Consider the following 16,406-nt stretch of genomic DNA (forward strand, 5'->3'; position numbering starts at 1 on the left):
CACTTTAATAAGTACATATATTTATAATTGAAAAAAGCTCAGAGCAATACCTTACCTTTCTGGCATTTCACACAGCACACACTAAACATTTGAACATGAACAATTCCCCAATGTATCCGCCTCCCTCCAAAGCCCCACCCTCTTACCCCTGCCTGCCTGACCCCCCTCCGACGACGCATGCGGTGAATGTCAGAAGCAAGTGAAACGGGTCAATGGAGTCCGAGTCAGAGGCACCGGTAAGTGAAAAATAAAAAAAACATTAATTAAATAATATTCAATTCTATATGTGGTATAAAATAAAATGTCCTTGTAACGTTTAGTTACCTTTGTAGTCTGACGAACTGCCATTAACGTTATTCTCGTAATTATCGTATTTCATCGCATTTTTGTTTACAGTCACTTGCGTCATTTTCGGCTGAATTCATACATATTTTCTTGCAAACTGCTGTCATAACGTCTTGCCTCACCAGAATTGTCCCGGTAACGTTAGTCATTAAATTAGGAGCAGTTGCAGCTGTTTTGTTTGCAGGCTAACTTTGTTGAGTAGGCTACCTGTTTTGTCAGCTAACGGCAGCTAACTTTAGCCCTCGTTCAGACGTTTAGCTTCAACATTTGTTTCTTCTTTTAACTTTATCATATAAAGTCACAAAGTAAAACGCCCTTTCTTTGTTTATAAATTGTGGTGCTTCTTGGAGGAGAGTGTGGTTGGAGATCCCGACAACGTTCCAGATCTTCTACAGAGCTAGATGATGATGACCTGACAGCAGGTACCAGCAGAGGAGGTGTGAGTGCCATGACAAGAGCAGGTCCTTCCAGGGGCTGCCAGGGCAGGAGCAGCAGGGGCCGTGGGGTGGTACAGAGTGGGTCGTAGGGCACGTGGACCTGCTGTACTCAGTCACGAAGATCTCATCCAAGTCCAGCAGTTTCAACAGGACAGGGTAGCAGCCGAGCAGGTAAAGCAGTACATTATCATCATCATCATTGTCGTTTAGTTACTGCTTACATTGTAGTATTACTGCTGTTGTTGTTGTTTTTGCACCATGAAAACAGCTACCTCATGTTTACATGTTAGCTGCTGCTTTGGAAATGCTCTGTTTTCTGTGTACATTTTCAAGTGAAAGGCATTTTTTTTATGTTAAAGCAACTGTATTTATACATATTTGTAAATGTTTTGTATTTTTTATTATTTACGTTCTTCAATAAAAACTTAGTTACCTTTGTCTTTTTCCTTACATAAAAATCATATGTATTATGCTTTACTTACACTATGCCCCTTTCTTCATATTCCCATTTCATCTGAATGAACAGCAGAGAATTACTAAAATCAATTATTTGCACAAACATTTATTATTTTACACATTTTCTCAGTTTTTCACAGCTGTCTTCAATAACAACATAAATAACATAAGGCACATGCAAGATTACTGTTTAATAATGCAAAGAAATCTTTTAGATAAGAGATGACATCCAGCTCTTCATGACTTCCAGGGGTACCAAGTCCTGGCTGGTGCTGTACATCCTCCGTTACCGTGGGAGTGTTTTACCTTGACAAAGAGTAAAAGAAAAGAGAAATGTGACACAGGACTGCTGGTTTACTTCTTACCGGGGTAGATCGCCATGGTAACTTACACTGCAGAGCTAACCTGCTCTGGAGCATTCCTGACAAGAGATCAACGTGGAGAAAAACACCGCCATACTGACCAATCAGCTCTCTTGGTGCTTGGATTAAAAAACAAAAAAGAACATTGGTGGAGCATGGATCGGTTGTCTTAGAACTGAGTGTTCAGAGACCGACAAAAACCCTTTTGTCTGTCCCTGACGCTGTTTTATATGAGAGATACAGATTATTATCAGACGGAATGATTTATCTGTGTCAGCGTACAGCCTACTTACCGCTTTGAATTATGTTTTTATATTTATTTTATTTGCTCCCAGCAGAAACTCAGCGACCATCACATCTCTTTTCAGCTCCGGATGAAGCTGCATTAGCCTCTACCATCGCTGGAAAGCAGAGCTGATGTTGACTCGCGTCTTGCCTCTCGACGCATCAAGTGTTTTCTTTATTGCAGCTTTTTGTGAAATAGTCTTCTTTTTGCTGATAGTTTTCTCTGTGGGAGCAGCTGGGGGTGGAAGTGGCGGCTCGCCTTGGTTGGTCATTGTCAGTTCTTCGCCTTTCCGTGCTATCTCTCACAGACCACTCTACAGCTCTGCTACAGAGGCGCGCGACTCGCAAGCCGTGACCGCGGTAGGCGACGCTGCAATGGATGACAGGCAGGAAGCTCGGCCAATCAGTTTATTCGGTCCGAATAAAATGATTGGTCACGCTTTTATCAGAAATATATGAGAATTAAATATTGATGAGTTTCAAAACCTGATGGATTTGTTTTACATTTTAGTGTGCAATACGCTTATCAGGAGCATTTTAAGATTACAAAAGAAAAGTGTTAAAATGCCAGAAACAGTGGTGCAATTCAACCAAGTACTTTTCCTCAATTACTGCAGTTAAGTGAAAAGTTAAAGTACTTAGGCTACTTGACAATTTTCCTTGTATGCTAGTTGGTACTTCTACTCCACATCTCAGATAGAAATATTGTACTTTTTACTGCGCTACATTTATCCGACAGTTTAAGTTACTTTGCAGTTTCAGATTATTAAAACCAAAAATATTAAATTAATAATGGACGATGAATTATTGATTAAACTACCCGGCAGTATAAAGTAGTTCAAATGAGCTCCATCTTCAACAGCTGCAACACTAAAGTGATGAAGACATCAATACATCAATAATACAATACAATAATATAATATATATATATATTGTTCTGCATAATGAGTACTTTTACTTTTTGTTCTGTAAAGCTATGGTCTACAATTTGGAATTAAAAAAAAAATCCATTCAGTGTATCAGCCGTAGGCCTGCATAGAAATTGACCAATGGGAGCCATTGCTCCGGAAGGCTCCCATTGGCTCGTACCCTCCATCCAATCCCCTCGTCTCCCCTGCTCCTCATCATCCTGCCTCGTCCCCGCCCACTCCCGCCTCGTCCACGAGGGGAAGGGTTTTGGTTGGGGGGGGTCCATACCTGCTGGGTGAAATGGGCAGCGATCACACAGCAAAACACAGCAGGTAAGATTTCATTTGTGAGATGTTGTGAGGGGATGGTAGGAGTTGTATTAGTAGGCCTATAACACTTTTTTTTAACCTTCTTAATGGGAGCAACTGTTAACAAAACCCAAATCAATCGCATATTTCTGATTCTGATATAATAGTTCCCTTGTTTGAGAGAGGAAGCGCCTGCTGCATTAAAGTGCAGTTCCTGTGCTTCACCCTGGGGGGCAGTAACGGACACCAACGTATTTGCGCAGTCGCGGTGGCTCTCCGCACAACCGCAATAAGCAAACATGGCGGCGGCCGTCGACAGTGTTGTGAAAGTGTAAGTTTACCATTCTTTCTTGTAAGAGTAAAACGAGCAGCCATACCGATGTGGATGTATAACCGGTCAATCGCCTTGTTACCGTAGTGTGCGGGAAACTGTAACGTTAATCATCGCATCCGCAATTTTCAATACAATATTTGTCCCAGGAGGATAACGTTATCCACTGAGCTAATGTTAGCTTGTTAGCTGTGGGCAAATATAAATGAGCGAACCCATTGTGGAGCTGTATTTCAGCCACTTCTGGCCCCTAACTTAACCGCTCGGGACATGTGTAATGTGGTGTTACACACGATATATCCAAACTGTTGCTAGCCAGCCACCAGCAGATGAAGGAGAGAGTTAATTTAGCAGTAACCTGTCAGTTTGGCGGGTGCTTTGTTGTAACGAGAGGCTTGCTAACAATCAACCTTTTGTTCTGACATCCCTCCGTCGTTACTGACGGCGTTGGGCATTGTAACGAAGCCAGGCTTGGTGATGGTTATGTGTGTTAATGTGTTAATAAACGCAGAAATAGTACAGTCAGAGCAAACCGTCTCTTACAACAATGCGACACATTGGAGGGTGAAGCCGATAATTAATACTGTATTTGTGAGGAAGGGTACTCGCTCATGCACCATGGTGATTATTCATTGTAGTAACACCGAAATTGTCGTATTTAAAGCTGTGATAATGTTGAATGTTAGAAATGTCGTGTTACGCTACAGCATACAAACAAAGTAGCAGTTTGAAGCCATTTGCAGTGATTAGACTGTAGTGCATTTCGGAGCGTATCTATGTTTAACAGCTCAATGTCCTCTTTATAAGACACATTAAGGAGATCTTTAAAGAGCTGTTTATGTTCCCAGCAACGTTTTTTCCAAATGTTTGGTGTACGTATTTTGGTCACTGTTGAAATCACCCACATGTTTTCCCCTACTAGTGTTATCCTGTGATAGTAGGGTTATCCTCACGTGTCTCCCCATCAGCTCAAAAGTTTTTGAATAATTCAAACTGCATTTGAAACACCAACCCCCTTTCATTCTTTTGCAGTTTGAACAGCAAAGACAGCCCTTAATATTAATTTACTATGTTAGTATATATATCAAGAGACACGCATGCCCTGGGAACATTTGGATGATCCTGCCTGTGCAGTTCTACAAAAGAGAATTTGTAATACTGAACCACATAACCATTCAAGAAAATGTGTTTTAATGTGAACATTACTTTAGTTGTGAATGTGTCCATTTACTCCTGACTGCACAGTTATTATCACCCAAATGATAAATTGGCCAGGCTGATATATTGTTATCTGTTTATATGTCGGCAGGTCAGTAACAAGAACTGTAATATGTTTAACGAAGCGCAGACCTTGGAAACAATTAATTAAAATGAAAATTTATGAAGAAGGCATTCTTGAAGTTGATGCATTTGAGAGCTACAGAAAAAGAAAAGACAGCAACAAGTAATTTGTCAACTAGTATTCATGTAGTTGGCTCTCAAATGTGTTATCTATCTATCTATCTATCTATCTATCTATCTATCTATCTATCTATCTATCTATCTATCTATCAAAGCAATTTAAAGAGTAAAAAGTATGGCAATAGAGTGGACTGAATAAGTGTAGGAATGCAAACATAGTAGATAGACAGATGCCTATATTACAACAGCTCGTTTGTGTTTGTTTCACACACTGTTTTTTATTTTGGAGCTTCATTTGCAATATTCATCCATTAGTGATTATTAAGTCTGATTTGTGATATCTCACCTTTCACATTTCAGGCTGGGAGAGCAGTATTACAGAGATGCCATGGAGCAGTGTCATAGTTACAACGCTCGTTTGTGTGCTGAGCGCAGCATCCTCATGCCTTTCCTTGACTCTCAGACTGGCGTAGCCCAGTCCAACTGTTACATCTGGATGGAGAAGAGACACCGCAGTGCAGGTATATAATGAGTGTGGAATGATAATTTAATATTATATTATTTCACTTCAGTGATGATAGGATGATATAGACAATTGTATCTTTTTTGAAACACTCTGTAAACTAATTTAAAAACTGAGATAATTAGTTACAAAAGTTTTGTTTTATGTGATTTTTTTTATTTTTTTTTCATTTGAATTTGTACTGTATTGTCTGCCATGCCATCTGTGCAAAAGTACGCCTCTCAAAAGACAAAAACGTGGCACAGATCACATAAAAATGTTCTCCACCTACTGTTCTGTGTCTAATCAGGTGTAGCTCCGGGGCAGCTGTACACTTACCCAGCCCGTCGCTGGAGGAAGAAACGCCGTTCTCATCCCCCCGAGGACCCCCGCTTGGCCTTCCCACCTCTCAAAACAGGTATCACTTTTGGAGGAACCACTTGTGTCCCATTACAAAAAGACTCAAGTTGGCTTTAGAATTTCACTACTAACTTTTTCTTAATATATTTAGTAAATATCAGTTCATATTTAATAGTCACATGTAGGAGGTCCCGTTCTGTTAATTAATTAGGTTATGTTTGTGTCTATTTCTGTGTTCATGTCATGTCATTGCATGCGTTACCGTTTATCTTGGTGTGTGTGTATAGCAGATGTGGATCTGGGTCTGAAGCGTGATGCGTTGGGGCCGGTGGATGGCAGCAGTCTGGAGGCCCTGCTGAAGGGGGAGCCCCTTGACAGGAGGAGCGGAGTGGTGGACATCCGCGGCCTCGAGGATGACGTGGCAACTGTGGAGCCTCCTGCCACCTCGGCGACCACTCACACGTCTTCTGGGCGTGTCCGTAAGGTGTAGCTCAAAGCTGTCTTAACACTCATCCTTAATCATCGGGTAGAGACAAACGTGTTTTTACCACTGATAGCTAGGTAACGTTCCCTCAGTGCAGTGACTCAAAGGGAAGGTGGTCCCTGGAATTTGTTTTTACAATCAAAAGTGCGGCCTAAGTTACAAAAGGCTGAGAATCCCTGCTCTAAAATTAAGGAAAGTAAAAAGAGGAAGAGTCCATGCAGACAGACGGTGAGATCTAATCCAGACCATCTCTCTGCAGAGAGTCCTGGACCATGACGACTACTTGGACGACCTGGATGATGACGACTTTGAGGACGAGACACCGAAGAGACGAGGCAAGAGCAAGTCCAAGGTGAGTGTCGCAGCTTTTTCTGTATTCAGCTCCCCGTGGGATTAATGCTTTAGTAGTGTACTATGTGTCAACTGTTCCTTGGGCTTTATAGGGTCGCAGTGACAAGAATGGCAAGAAAAAACAAGAGGCTGCGGCTGCAGCACTGGAGGAGAGGGACAAACCATACGCCTGCGACAGTGAGTACAGGCTGTGTGGGTGTCGTGCATGTCAGCGAGAGAGGCATTGCTTTTTCCTGTGAAAGACGAAAACAAGCCTTCTGCCATGCATGGTGTAATCTGAAAGACCCCATCTGGAACTTTAGTTTGACAGCATAGAAATTTGAAAAGTTGCCTGTTCGATTGTGTTTATATTTTTTCCTGAGATGCCACTTCGTGTGTGCTCTGTAACTTCCTGCCGGCCACATCTCACTGTGCAAATGCTCCCCTCCGCTGTCTGAGTTTCCTACTAGCGTGTCAGCCAAATATTTACTATGTGAAAATAAGTAAAAAATAACGTTTTTGCGGTGATGATCAACATTATGGTTCCACCTTGGGCCTTTATGGACGCTGATTAGAATTAGCCTCCATCACTTTAACACTTGTATGACCGTGTGTGTGTGTCAGTCTGTGGGAAGCGCTACAAGAACCGTCCTGGCCTGAGCTACCATTACACACACTCTCACCTGGCCGAGGAGGAGGGCGAGGACCGCGAGGAGATCGAGGCACCACCCACTCCTCGCCAGCCTGAGGAGCAGAAGAGTGAGTCACTCTAGTGCGAGAGAGAGACAAAAAGAAAGGGAAGGGAGGTGTGGTTGCATGCCATGTAGCATGTGTGTGTTTGTACAAGGGAAGTCTCTCTCTCATTCTTTTTATTTTTTTCCTGCTCTTTTCATTTTTTGATTTTCATGATTTTGAATCCCAAATTTGGGATAAGACTCAGTGTTCCTGACTGAAACATGCTTACACAGTTGGGATTCCTTGCATTTTTTTTTAAAGCACATCATCCATTCACTCCCCCCCCCCCAACATATCCATCGCATTGCTGTTTTCTTTTGTGCACGCGACACCGTGTTAGCAAATCCATTCAATAAGTGCGTTTTGTCAGTCGTCACTCATTCATTGTTTTGGATCATGAGTTAAATACATCATCAGCCAGTTACTGAGATAAAGGGGTGGTGTTTATCTGATGCAACACTAACAAGATTGTACATTTTTCATCTGGAAGAAAATCTATCCTCCTAGATTATTCAGTTTACATTTATTTTTAACATACAATGAATGGTTTCTTTATTCGTTCTCTTCAGCAACTAAGAAGGGTCCTAATGGGCTGGCTCTGCCCAACGATTACTGTGATTTCTGCCTGGGAGACTCTACCTTAAACCAGAAGACTGGCCAATCAGAAGAGCTGGTGTCCTGCTCAGACTGTGGACGCTCAGGTATGAAACGTTAGTTGGTGTTGCTATGCCTGTCGAGCTTCCTGATTTCGTATTGCACACAAAGCAATTTTCATAGTTATTTGATCTTACTTGATAACATGTCTCCCATGTCCTCTCCTTCCTGCAGGTCACCCAACATGCCTGCAGTTCACACCAGTGATGATGGCTGCAGTGAAGACCTACCGCTGGCAGTGCATCGAGTGCAAGTGCTGCAATGTTTGCGGCACCTCAGAGAATGATGTGAGTCCCTCTCTATAGGTTATAACTGACTGTAGAAGCAGACAAACAAGTATTGATAACCTTCAATTCGGAATTGATGAGTCATCGGATTGAATCTTCTAATCAAAACCAGGGAGGCCACCAGTCAAACTATTTGGAATGAATATCGGTTGATTGGTAGCATGTGCTCTTCAAACATAATTAATTGAGGTATCGTAAGTCCAAAATGAAATGTTTCAATTTTAGAATAAAATAAAACGATGTTTGACGTTAAACGTCCCTAGCTCTGTCACTATGAGCCAGTTTTCATCACAAAGTTCTCACTTTTTCTCCTTGTCTGATTTTATTTATTTGTCTAATCAGTGGCCTCAACACGATGGTTTGTTTTTGTAGGACCAGCTGCTGTTCTGTGATGACTGTGACCGAGGATACCACATGTACTGTCTAAGTCCCCCCATGACTGAACCACCAGAGGGTAAGCTAACAGTGCAGAAGTTAACAGACTTGCTGGACATGTTGGGCATTCAGGTCACTGTTACTTGGTTTAATGTAATGCTAACACTGTAGCTGCTCCATAAACACACAAAAAAAACGGCAGGGACCTTGTTGTCTGTACCATAGACTCTCTGGTTTATTAACATAGTTTGGTGTATAAAATGTAAGTAATGTAAATTTCTGGTATCACACAGAAAATTATCACAATATATATTGTGTAACGTGATATAACCAAAAAATATTGCAATATTATTTATAGGAAATATCACCCAGCCCTACAGTGATGCTTGACTAGCTGATGGTGTATTTCTACTCCTGTGGTCCTCGACCTGGCCTCACTGTATTTATGTGTTGTACAGGGAGCTGGAGCTGCCACCTGTGCTTGGTTCTGTTGAAGGACAAAGCCTCCATATACCAGCAGAACCAGAGCTCCACCCCTGAGTGATGTCATATCAACGAGTCTTGCCCCCGATGGAAACGTCAGACCTCCTCTCAGTCTAGAGCTCCAGGCTGTGTCCAGATGTAGCTGAGCCAGATCGCAGATCCGATTTAGAAGTCTTAATATCTACAGTGTCAGTAGGGGGATCAGTCAGCATGAGAATCTAACTATCACTACCAACCTGCCCACAACACCCCTGAGGCTTGCCATCAAACACATACATATTGTGCGTATACAGTTTAGACACACATTCTCTCCTGAACTGTTACACACACTAGGTACAGAGACAGAGCATGCAGTAATCACAGTAACTGCTGTCTTCTTGGAAGCTTGGAAGCTAATTATCTGCACCTTTTCACACTCAAAGACACGGTGTGGACAGTCAAGACAACACAGTTTTTTTTTCTGCCAAATTATCTATTTTTACTCCCTAAATGTGGGAAAAAGAAAAAAAATCACCACATATATGGTCGAGGAATATTATTATTATTATTACTATTGTTATTGTTCTGGTTACTAGTGGACTTTTGTAGTGGCATTTGTCTGTGTACTTTGTCTTTTAAAGAGGTTTCCCTGAGAGTAATCAGTCGGTGCCAAGGTCCACCATAAGAAATACACACATCAATGATCCATGGAGCTTATCATAACCACGTCAATCATCTTTGTTTCATTTTAAATCAGTGGGACAAAATTGGTTAAAAAAGTCTTCATTTTTCCCAACAAAAAAACTTGGCTTCAACTCGTTAAAATCTTTGGCCTTGCTTCATTGGGGTTGCACCAAAACCAATGTTTGATCTTTGGTTGTGTTACTGGATTGATCAGTTACTTTAACCTAACACTATACGACAGAATAATACTATAAATTGGACTCATGGTAGGACAAAAAAATATTATTTCTCCATCAGTTACCTTTTATTCTGACTTTTGATAAGTCAGATAATGGAGTTCTTATCAGGAGTAACTGACCAACACATGAAATTAGTAATCGTAAATGTGCATCCTTTTTTCAAAGATGTTTTGTGCAAGCTTAATAGACATTTAGGCAGTGACATAACCCTTCACAAGTCCTGCTGTCAAACCCAACACAGAATCATTCACAAACTAGTTGCTTTTATCATGTGTCACATGGAGGCAGATTTGCATGCAGATTACACCTGTATGAATGCACACTAATAACACAAGTGTTTTGTTTTTTTGTTGTTGTTTTTTTTTTTTTTTTACATTTTATATTACCTGATATTTCATTGGTACTGGGAGTTTTTCTAGTAGAATTTTGTAAAGTCTATGGTATAGCAAACACTTCAATATAGCTCCTAATGCATTCTATGTACTGTATTGACTTTTTCTATTTTTGTTATGACTGTGACATGTTTGAATTTATTTGATTATTCTGATATGTCAGACCTCCATTATGCGTATTTGTAAAATGATGTACTTGTACTATTTTTATTTTTTACATTTCTTTGGTATCAAAGCTGATTTAGCCTGACTGAAATAAAAATCACTTTGAATTACGTGTCCATTATAATATTCAATAATTGTCAGCTGGAATTGCATAATGTAGTTGATATGCATTTACATAAGTTGATAGTCATCAGTGCTTCAGATGACTTTGGTGTTAAAATGTTGGTTTGTGTATGTCTACACTACTACCTTATTTTAAGCAGGTCTGAGGGTTATCTCCCCACGTCCTCCAACGACGAACACAGTTGAATGGAGGATCCAAGGCAATGCATGGACGAGCGCTTGTCCCTCTTAGTCTCAACCACCAGATGAACCTAGTCCCGAGAAGTGAGTTTGGTGTTAAACATGAAGGTGGAACAGTTAAGGTCAGGATACGCTATTGGTTGAGGGCATCATATGAGAGGGGTTGGGGTGAGGAGGTTAAAAAAACTGCCAGCAGACACCCACTCACCGTTCCAGTCGGTTCTACAGGCCTCAAACCAGCGTTTAAAACTGCCAGCAGTCAGTGGCGGCGCCAGAGTATTTTTTCTGGTTCAACTACGGTGGGGCTCAAATCAATGTCAGAATTTCAATGTGAATATATAACAACACCCAGTGGCGCTGCCAGCCGGAATCCAGTACGCACTGGGAGGACTTTTTTTGAAGGTGGAAAAAAAAAATTGATGCTGCTGAACCGGGCCGGATGCAGCCGCATTTGAGAGGATGATCGCGCGCGTGTGCGCAATTACGCATAGCGTGTGTTGGCCCCTCTCCACCACACAATACAGCTCGGCTCTAGTCTCGTCGCCTCTTAGCATATGTTAGGACTTTTACATCATTTTTACAACATTTTTTGAATTTTGTCGATTTTCCACTTTTTTTTCGACATGCTATAGTGACTTTTTTTTTAGACTTGGTGCATCAAGCGATATGAGCGATTTTTATGACTCTTTAACAATTTTAAATATTTTTTTATGAATATATTCTGACTGACTTTTTCGTGAATTTTCGACATGCTATAGCATGACCTTTTTTTAACAATATGATCAAGGCTTTTTTTTTTAAAGATTATTTTCTTGCATAGACACCTTTGTATTTAGCGGTGGATAGAGAGGAAACATGGGAGAGAGAGGGGGATGTGACATGTATCAAAGGATTTCCAACCGGGATTCGAACATGAGGCTGCTGCATATATGCAGACATGGGTAAATGGCATGCACTCTAACCACTCAACCACCTGCCTGCCTGCCATGAATAAGCCTTTTTATGACTGTTTTGGACTCACTACACTCAGATTTTGATTGACACGCGATATAGAAGCATATGTTAGGACTTTTACATCATTTTTACAACATTTTATGAATTTTGTCGATTTTTCACTTTTTATTCGACATGCTTTAGTATGACTTTTTTTTTCCCTGAAAAAGTTGACCATGGCTTTTTATGGCTGTTTTGGACTCACTACACTGAGACTAGGCGCGTCAAGCGAGATGAGCGATTTTTATGCCTTTTTAACAATTTTAAATATTTTTTTATGAATATATCCTGACTGACTTTTTCGTGAATTTTCCACGTGCTATAGTATGACTTTTTTTTTGGGGGGGGGGGGATATGACAAATCCTTTTTATAACTATTTTGCACTCACTACACTCAGATTTTGATTGACACGCGATATAGAAGCATATGTTAGGACTTTTACATCATTTTTACAACATTTTATGAATTTTGTCGATTTTTCACTTTTTATTCGACATGCTTTAGTATGACTTTTTTTTTCCCTGAAAAAGTTGACCATGGCTTTTTATGGCTGTTTTGGACTAACTACACTGAGACTTGGTGCATCAAGCGATATGAGCGATTTTTATGACTCTTTAACAATTTTAAATATTTTTTTATGAATATATTCTGACTGACTTTTTCGTGAATTTTCGACATGCTATAGCATGACCTTTTTTTAACAATATGATCAAGGCCTTTTTTTTTTTAAAGATTATTTTCTTGCATAGACACCTTTGTATTTAGCGGTGGATAGAGAGGAAACATGGGAGAGAGAGGGGGATGTGACATGTATCAAAGGATCTCCAACCGGGATTCGAACATGAGGCTGCTGCATATATGCAGACATGGGTAAATGGCATGCACTCTAACCACTCAACCACCTGCCTGCCTGCCATGAATAAGCCTTTTTATGACTGTTTTGGACTCACTACACTCAGATTTTGATTGACACGCGATATAGAAGCATATGTTAGGACTTTTACATCATTTTTACAACATTTTATGAATTTTGTCGATTTTTCACCTTTTATTCGACATGCTATAGTATGACTTTTTTTTTCCCTGAAAAAGTTGACCATGGCTTTTTATGGCTGTTTTGGACTCACTACACTGAGACTAGGCGCGTCAAGCGAGATGAGCGATTTTTATGCCTTTTTAACAATTTTAAATATTTTTTTATGAATATATCCTGACTGACTTTTTCGTGAATTTTCCACGTGCTATAGTATGACTTTTTTTTTGGGGGGGGGGGGGGGGGGGGGATATGACTAAGCCTTTTTATAACTACTTTGCACTCACTACACTCAGATTTTGATTGACACGCGATATAGAAGCATATGTTAGGACTTTTACATCATTTTTACAACATTTTATGAATTTTGTCGATTTTTCACTTTTTTTTCGACATGCTGTAGTATGACTTTTTTTTTTCCTGAAAAAATTGATCGTGGCTTTTTATGGCTGTTTTGGACTCACTACACTGAGACTTGGTGCATCAAGCGATATGAGCGATTTTTATGACTCTTTAACAATTTTAAATATTTTTTTATGAATATATTCTGACTGACTTTTTCGTGAATTTTCGACATGCTATAGCATGACCTTTTTTTAACAATATGATCAAGGCCTTTTTTTTTTTAAAGATTATTTTCTTGCATAGACACCTTTGTATTTAGCGGTGGATAGAGAGGAAACATGGGAGAGAGAGGGGGATGTGACATGTATCAAAGGATCTCCAGCCGGGATTCGAACCTGAGGCTGCTGCATATATGCAGACATGGGTAAATGGCATGCACTCTAACCACTCAACCACCTGCCTGCCATGAATAAGCCTTTTTATAACTATTTTGCACTCACTACACTCAGATTTTGATTGACACGCGATATAGAAGCATATGTTAGGACTTTTACATCATTTTTACAACATTTTATGAATTTTGTCGATTTTTCACTTTTTTTCCGACATGCTATAGTATGACTTTTTTTTTCACTGAAAAAGTTGACCATGGCTTTTTATGGCTGTTTTGGACTCACTACACTGAGACTTGGTGCATAAAGCGATATGAGCGATTTTTATGACTCTTTAACAATTTTAAATATTTTTTTATGAATATATTCTGACTGACTTTTTTCGTGAATTTTCGACATGCTATAGCATGACCTTTTTTTAACAATATGATCAAGGCTTTTTTTTTTAAAGATTATTTTTTTGCATAGACACCTTTGTATTTAGCGGTGGATAAAGAGGAAACATGGGAGAGAGAGGGGGATGTGACATGTATCAAAGGATCTCCAGCCGGGATTCGAACCTGAGGCTGCTGCATATATGCAGACATGGGTAAATGGCATGCACTCTAACCACTCAACCACCTGCCTGCCTGCCATGAATAAGCCTTTTTATGAGTGTTTTGGACTCACTACACTCAGATTTTGATTGACACGCGATATAGAAGCATATGTTAGGACTTTTACATCATTTTTACAACATTTTATGAATTTTGTCGATTTTTCACTTTTTATTCGACATGCTTTAGTATGACTTTTTTTTTCCCTGAAAAAGTTGACCATGGCTTTTTATGGCTGTTTTGGACTCACTACACTGAGACTAGGCGCGTCAAGCGAGATGAGCGATTTTTATGCCTTTTTAACAATTTTAAATATTTTTTTATGAATATATCCTGACTGACTTTTTCGTGAATTTTCCACGTGCTATAGTATGACTTTTTTTGGGGGGGGGGGGGGGGGGGGATATGACAAATCCTTTTTATAACTATTTTGCACTCACTACACTCAGATTTTGATTGACACGCGATATAGAAGCATATGTTAGGACTTTTACATAATTTTTACAACATTTTATGAATTTTGTCGATTTTTCACTTTTTTTCCGACATGCTATAGTATGACTTTTTTTTTCACTGAAAAAATTGATCATGGCTTTTTATGGCTGTTTTGGACTCACTACACTGAGACTTGGTGCATCAAGCGATATGAGCGATTTTTATGACTCTTTAACAATTTTAAATATTTTTTTATGAATATATTCTGACTGACTTTTTTCGTGAATTTTCGACATGCTATAGCATGACCTTTTTTTAACAATATGATCAAGGCTTTTTTTTTTAAAGATTATTTTTTTGCATAGACACCTTTGTATTTAGCGGTGGATAGAGAGGAAACATGTGAGAGAGAGGGGGATGTGACATGTATCAAAGGCAGTGGCGGCGCCAGAGTATTTTTTCTGGTTCAACTACGGTGGGGCTCAAATCAATGTCAGAATTTCAATGTGAATATATAACAACACCCAGTGGCGCTGCCAGCCGGAATCCAGTACGCACTGGGAGGACTTTTTTTGAAGGTGGAAAAAAAAAATTGATGCTGCTGAACCGGGCCGGATGCAGCCACATTTGAGAGGACGATCGCGCGTGTGTGCGCAATCACGCATAGCGTGTGTTGGCCCCTCTCCACTACACAATACAGCTCGGCTCTAGTCTCGTCACCTCTCTGCTGCTGAGCACTGCGGGCCGAGCCGATGCATGTCTCTCTCCCCGGGCCGGCAGAGTTATCATACCGTACTGTGCATGTGTGTCCAAGCGTGTGTGTGCGTGCGTGGAGTGCTCACAAGCGTGCGCTTGTGTTTAGGTCGGGGATGGAGGGCACAAAAAACTATTTGCACCGGGGCCTATCACCATGATATACACTACTGATTTCACTGATACTGAAAACATTAGATTTTGTCTTAAAAAAGTATTTTTCCATTTGTTGTTGTATTTTCCGTTTCTGTGCGTACATTGAAATTGAATCCTGGCGGCGGCGCTGACAACACCCACACTCACCATGGCAGTTGGTTCTACAGGCCTCGGACCAGTGTTTAAAACTACGAGCAGACACCCACTCACCTAACCAGCTGGATTTCCAGGCCTCGGACCAGCGTTTAAAACTGCCAGCAGACACCCACTCACCTTGCCAGCAGTATTTACAGGCCTCGGACCAGCGTTTAAAACTGCCAGCAGGCACCCACTCACCATGCCAGCTGGTTCTACAGGCTTCGGACCAGCGTTTAAACCTACCAGCAGACACCCACTCACCTTGCCAGCTGTATTTACAGGCCTGGGACCAGCGTTTAAAACTGCCAGCGGACATCCACTCACCTTGCCAGCTGAATTTACAGGCCTCCGACCATCGTTTAAAACTGCCAACGAAGAAGAATAAGAAGCTGGGTAAACACGGAAGTGCCGTCTACGCAACAGCGGTAGCTTTAGCAGTAGAAGCGATCAGGCAAGTGTTCATTTAAATAAACTCCTGACTACTTACAAACTTTAAAATGCCTCGTTTTGTGAGTACCGACCCTATGTGTACTACTGCAGAAGTTTGGTAACATTCCATGCATTATTAGTGGGGAAATTAACGAGATATACACTATGCACCATCGTGCTATTACTAAGCATTCGGCTGATAGCGGCTATCTTGACCAATGTTGACCATTGCTAAAAATGCTTCCGAGGGGGTGTTTGGCTGGATGTCATGGTGGAAATTACCTCGGGTGCATTTCACTCCGAACCATCACTTTAACAAAAGTAATAGG

The 16,406-nt window shown here is 40.6% G+C and overlaps 1 protein-coding gene across 2 annotated transcripts; it reads left to right on the plus strand.

The window, feature by feature from the left end:
• Window positions 1-3,376: 3,376 nt before the first annotated feature.
• Window positions 3,377-10,598, plus strand: LOC311013385 (zinc finger protein ubi-d4-like). 2 transcript variants are annotated; one of them, XM_084009418.1, is made up of 11 exons: window positions 3,377-3,433; window positions 5,195-5,355; window positions 5,647-5,754; window positions 5,984-6,180; window positions 6,440-6,532; window positions 6,624-6,708; window positions 7,135-7,269; window positions 7,815-7,946; window positions 8,074-8,186; window positions 8,559-8,640; window positions 9,020-10,598. In XM_084009418.1, exons 1-11 carry the CDS (start codon window positions 3,402-3,404, stop codon window positions 9,103-9,105), a joined length of 1,224 nt encoding a protein of 407 aa, XP_083865544.1. In that variant the 5' UTR covers window positions 3,377-3,401; the 3' UTR covers window positions 9,106-10,598. The 2 variants fall into 2 exon arrangements, with proteins under 2 accessions (XP_083865544.1, XP_083865545.1); XM_084009419.1 differs by having other exon boundaries at window positions 5,987-6,180.
• The last annotated feature ends 5,808 nt before the right edge of the window (window positions 10,599-16,406 follow it).

This window comes from Eutrigla gurnardus, assembly GCF_963514095.1.
Source record: "Eutrigla gurnardus genome assembly, chromosome: 5".
Lineage (NCBI taxonomy): Eukaryota > Metazoa > Chordata > Actinopteri > Perciformes > Triglidae > Eutrigla > Eutrigla gurnardus.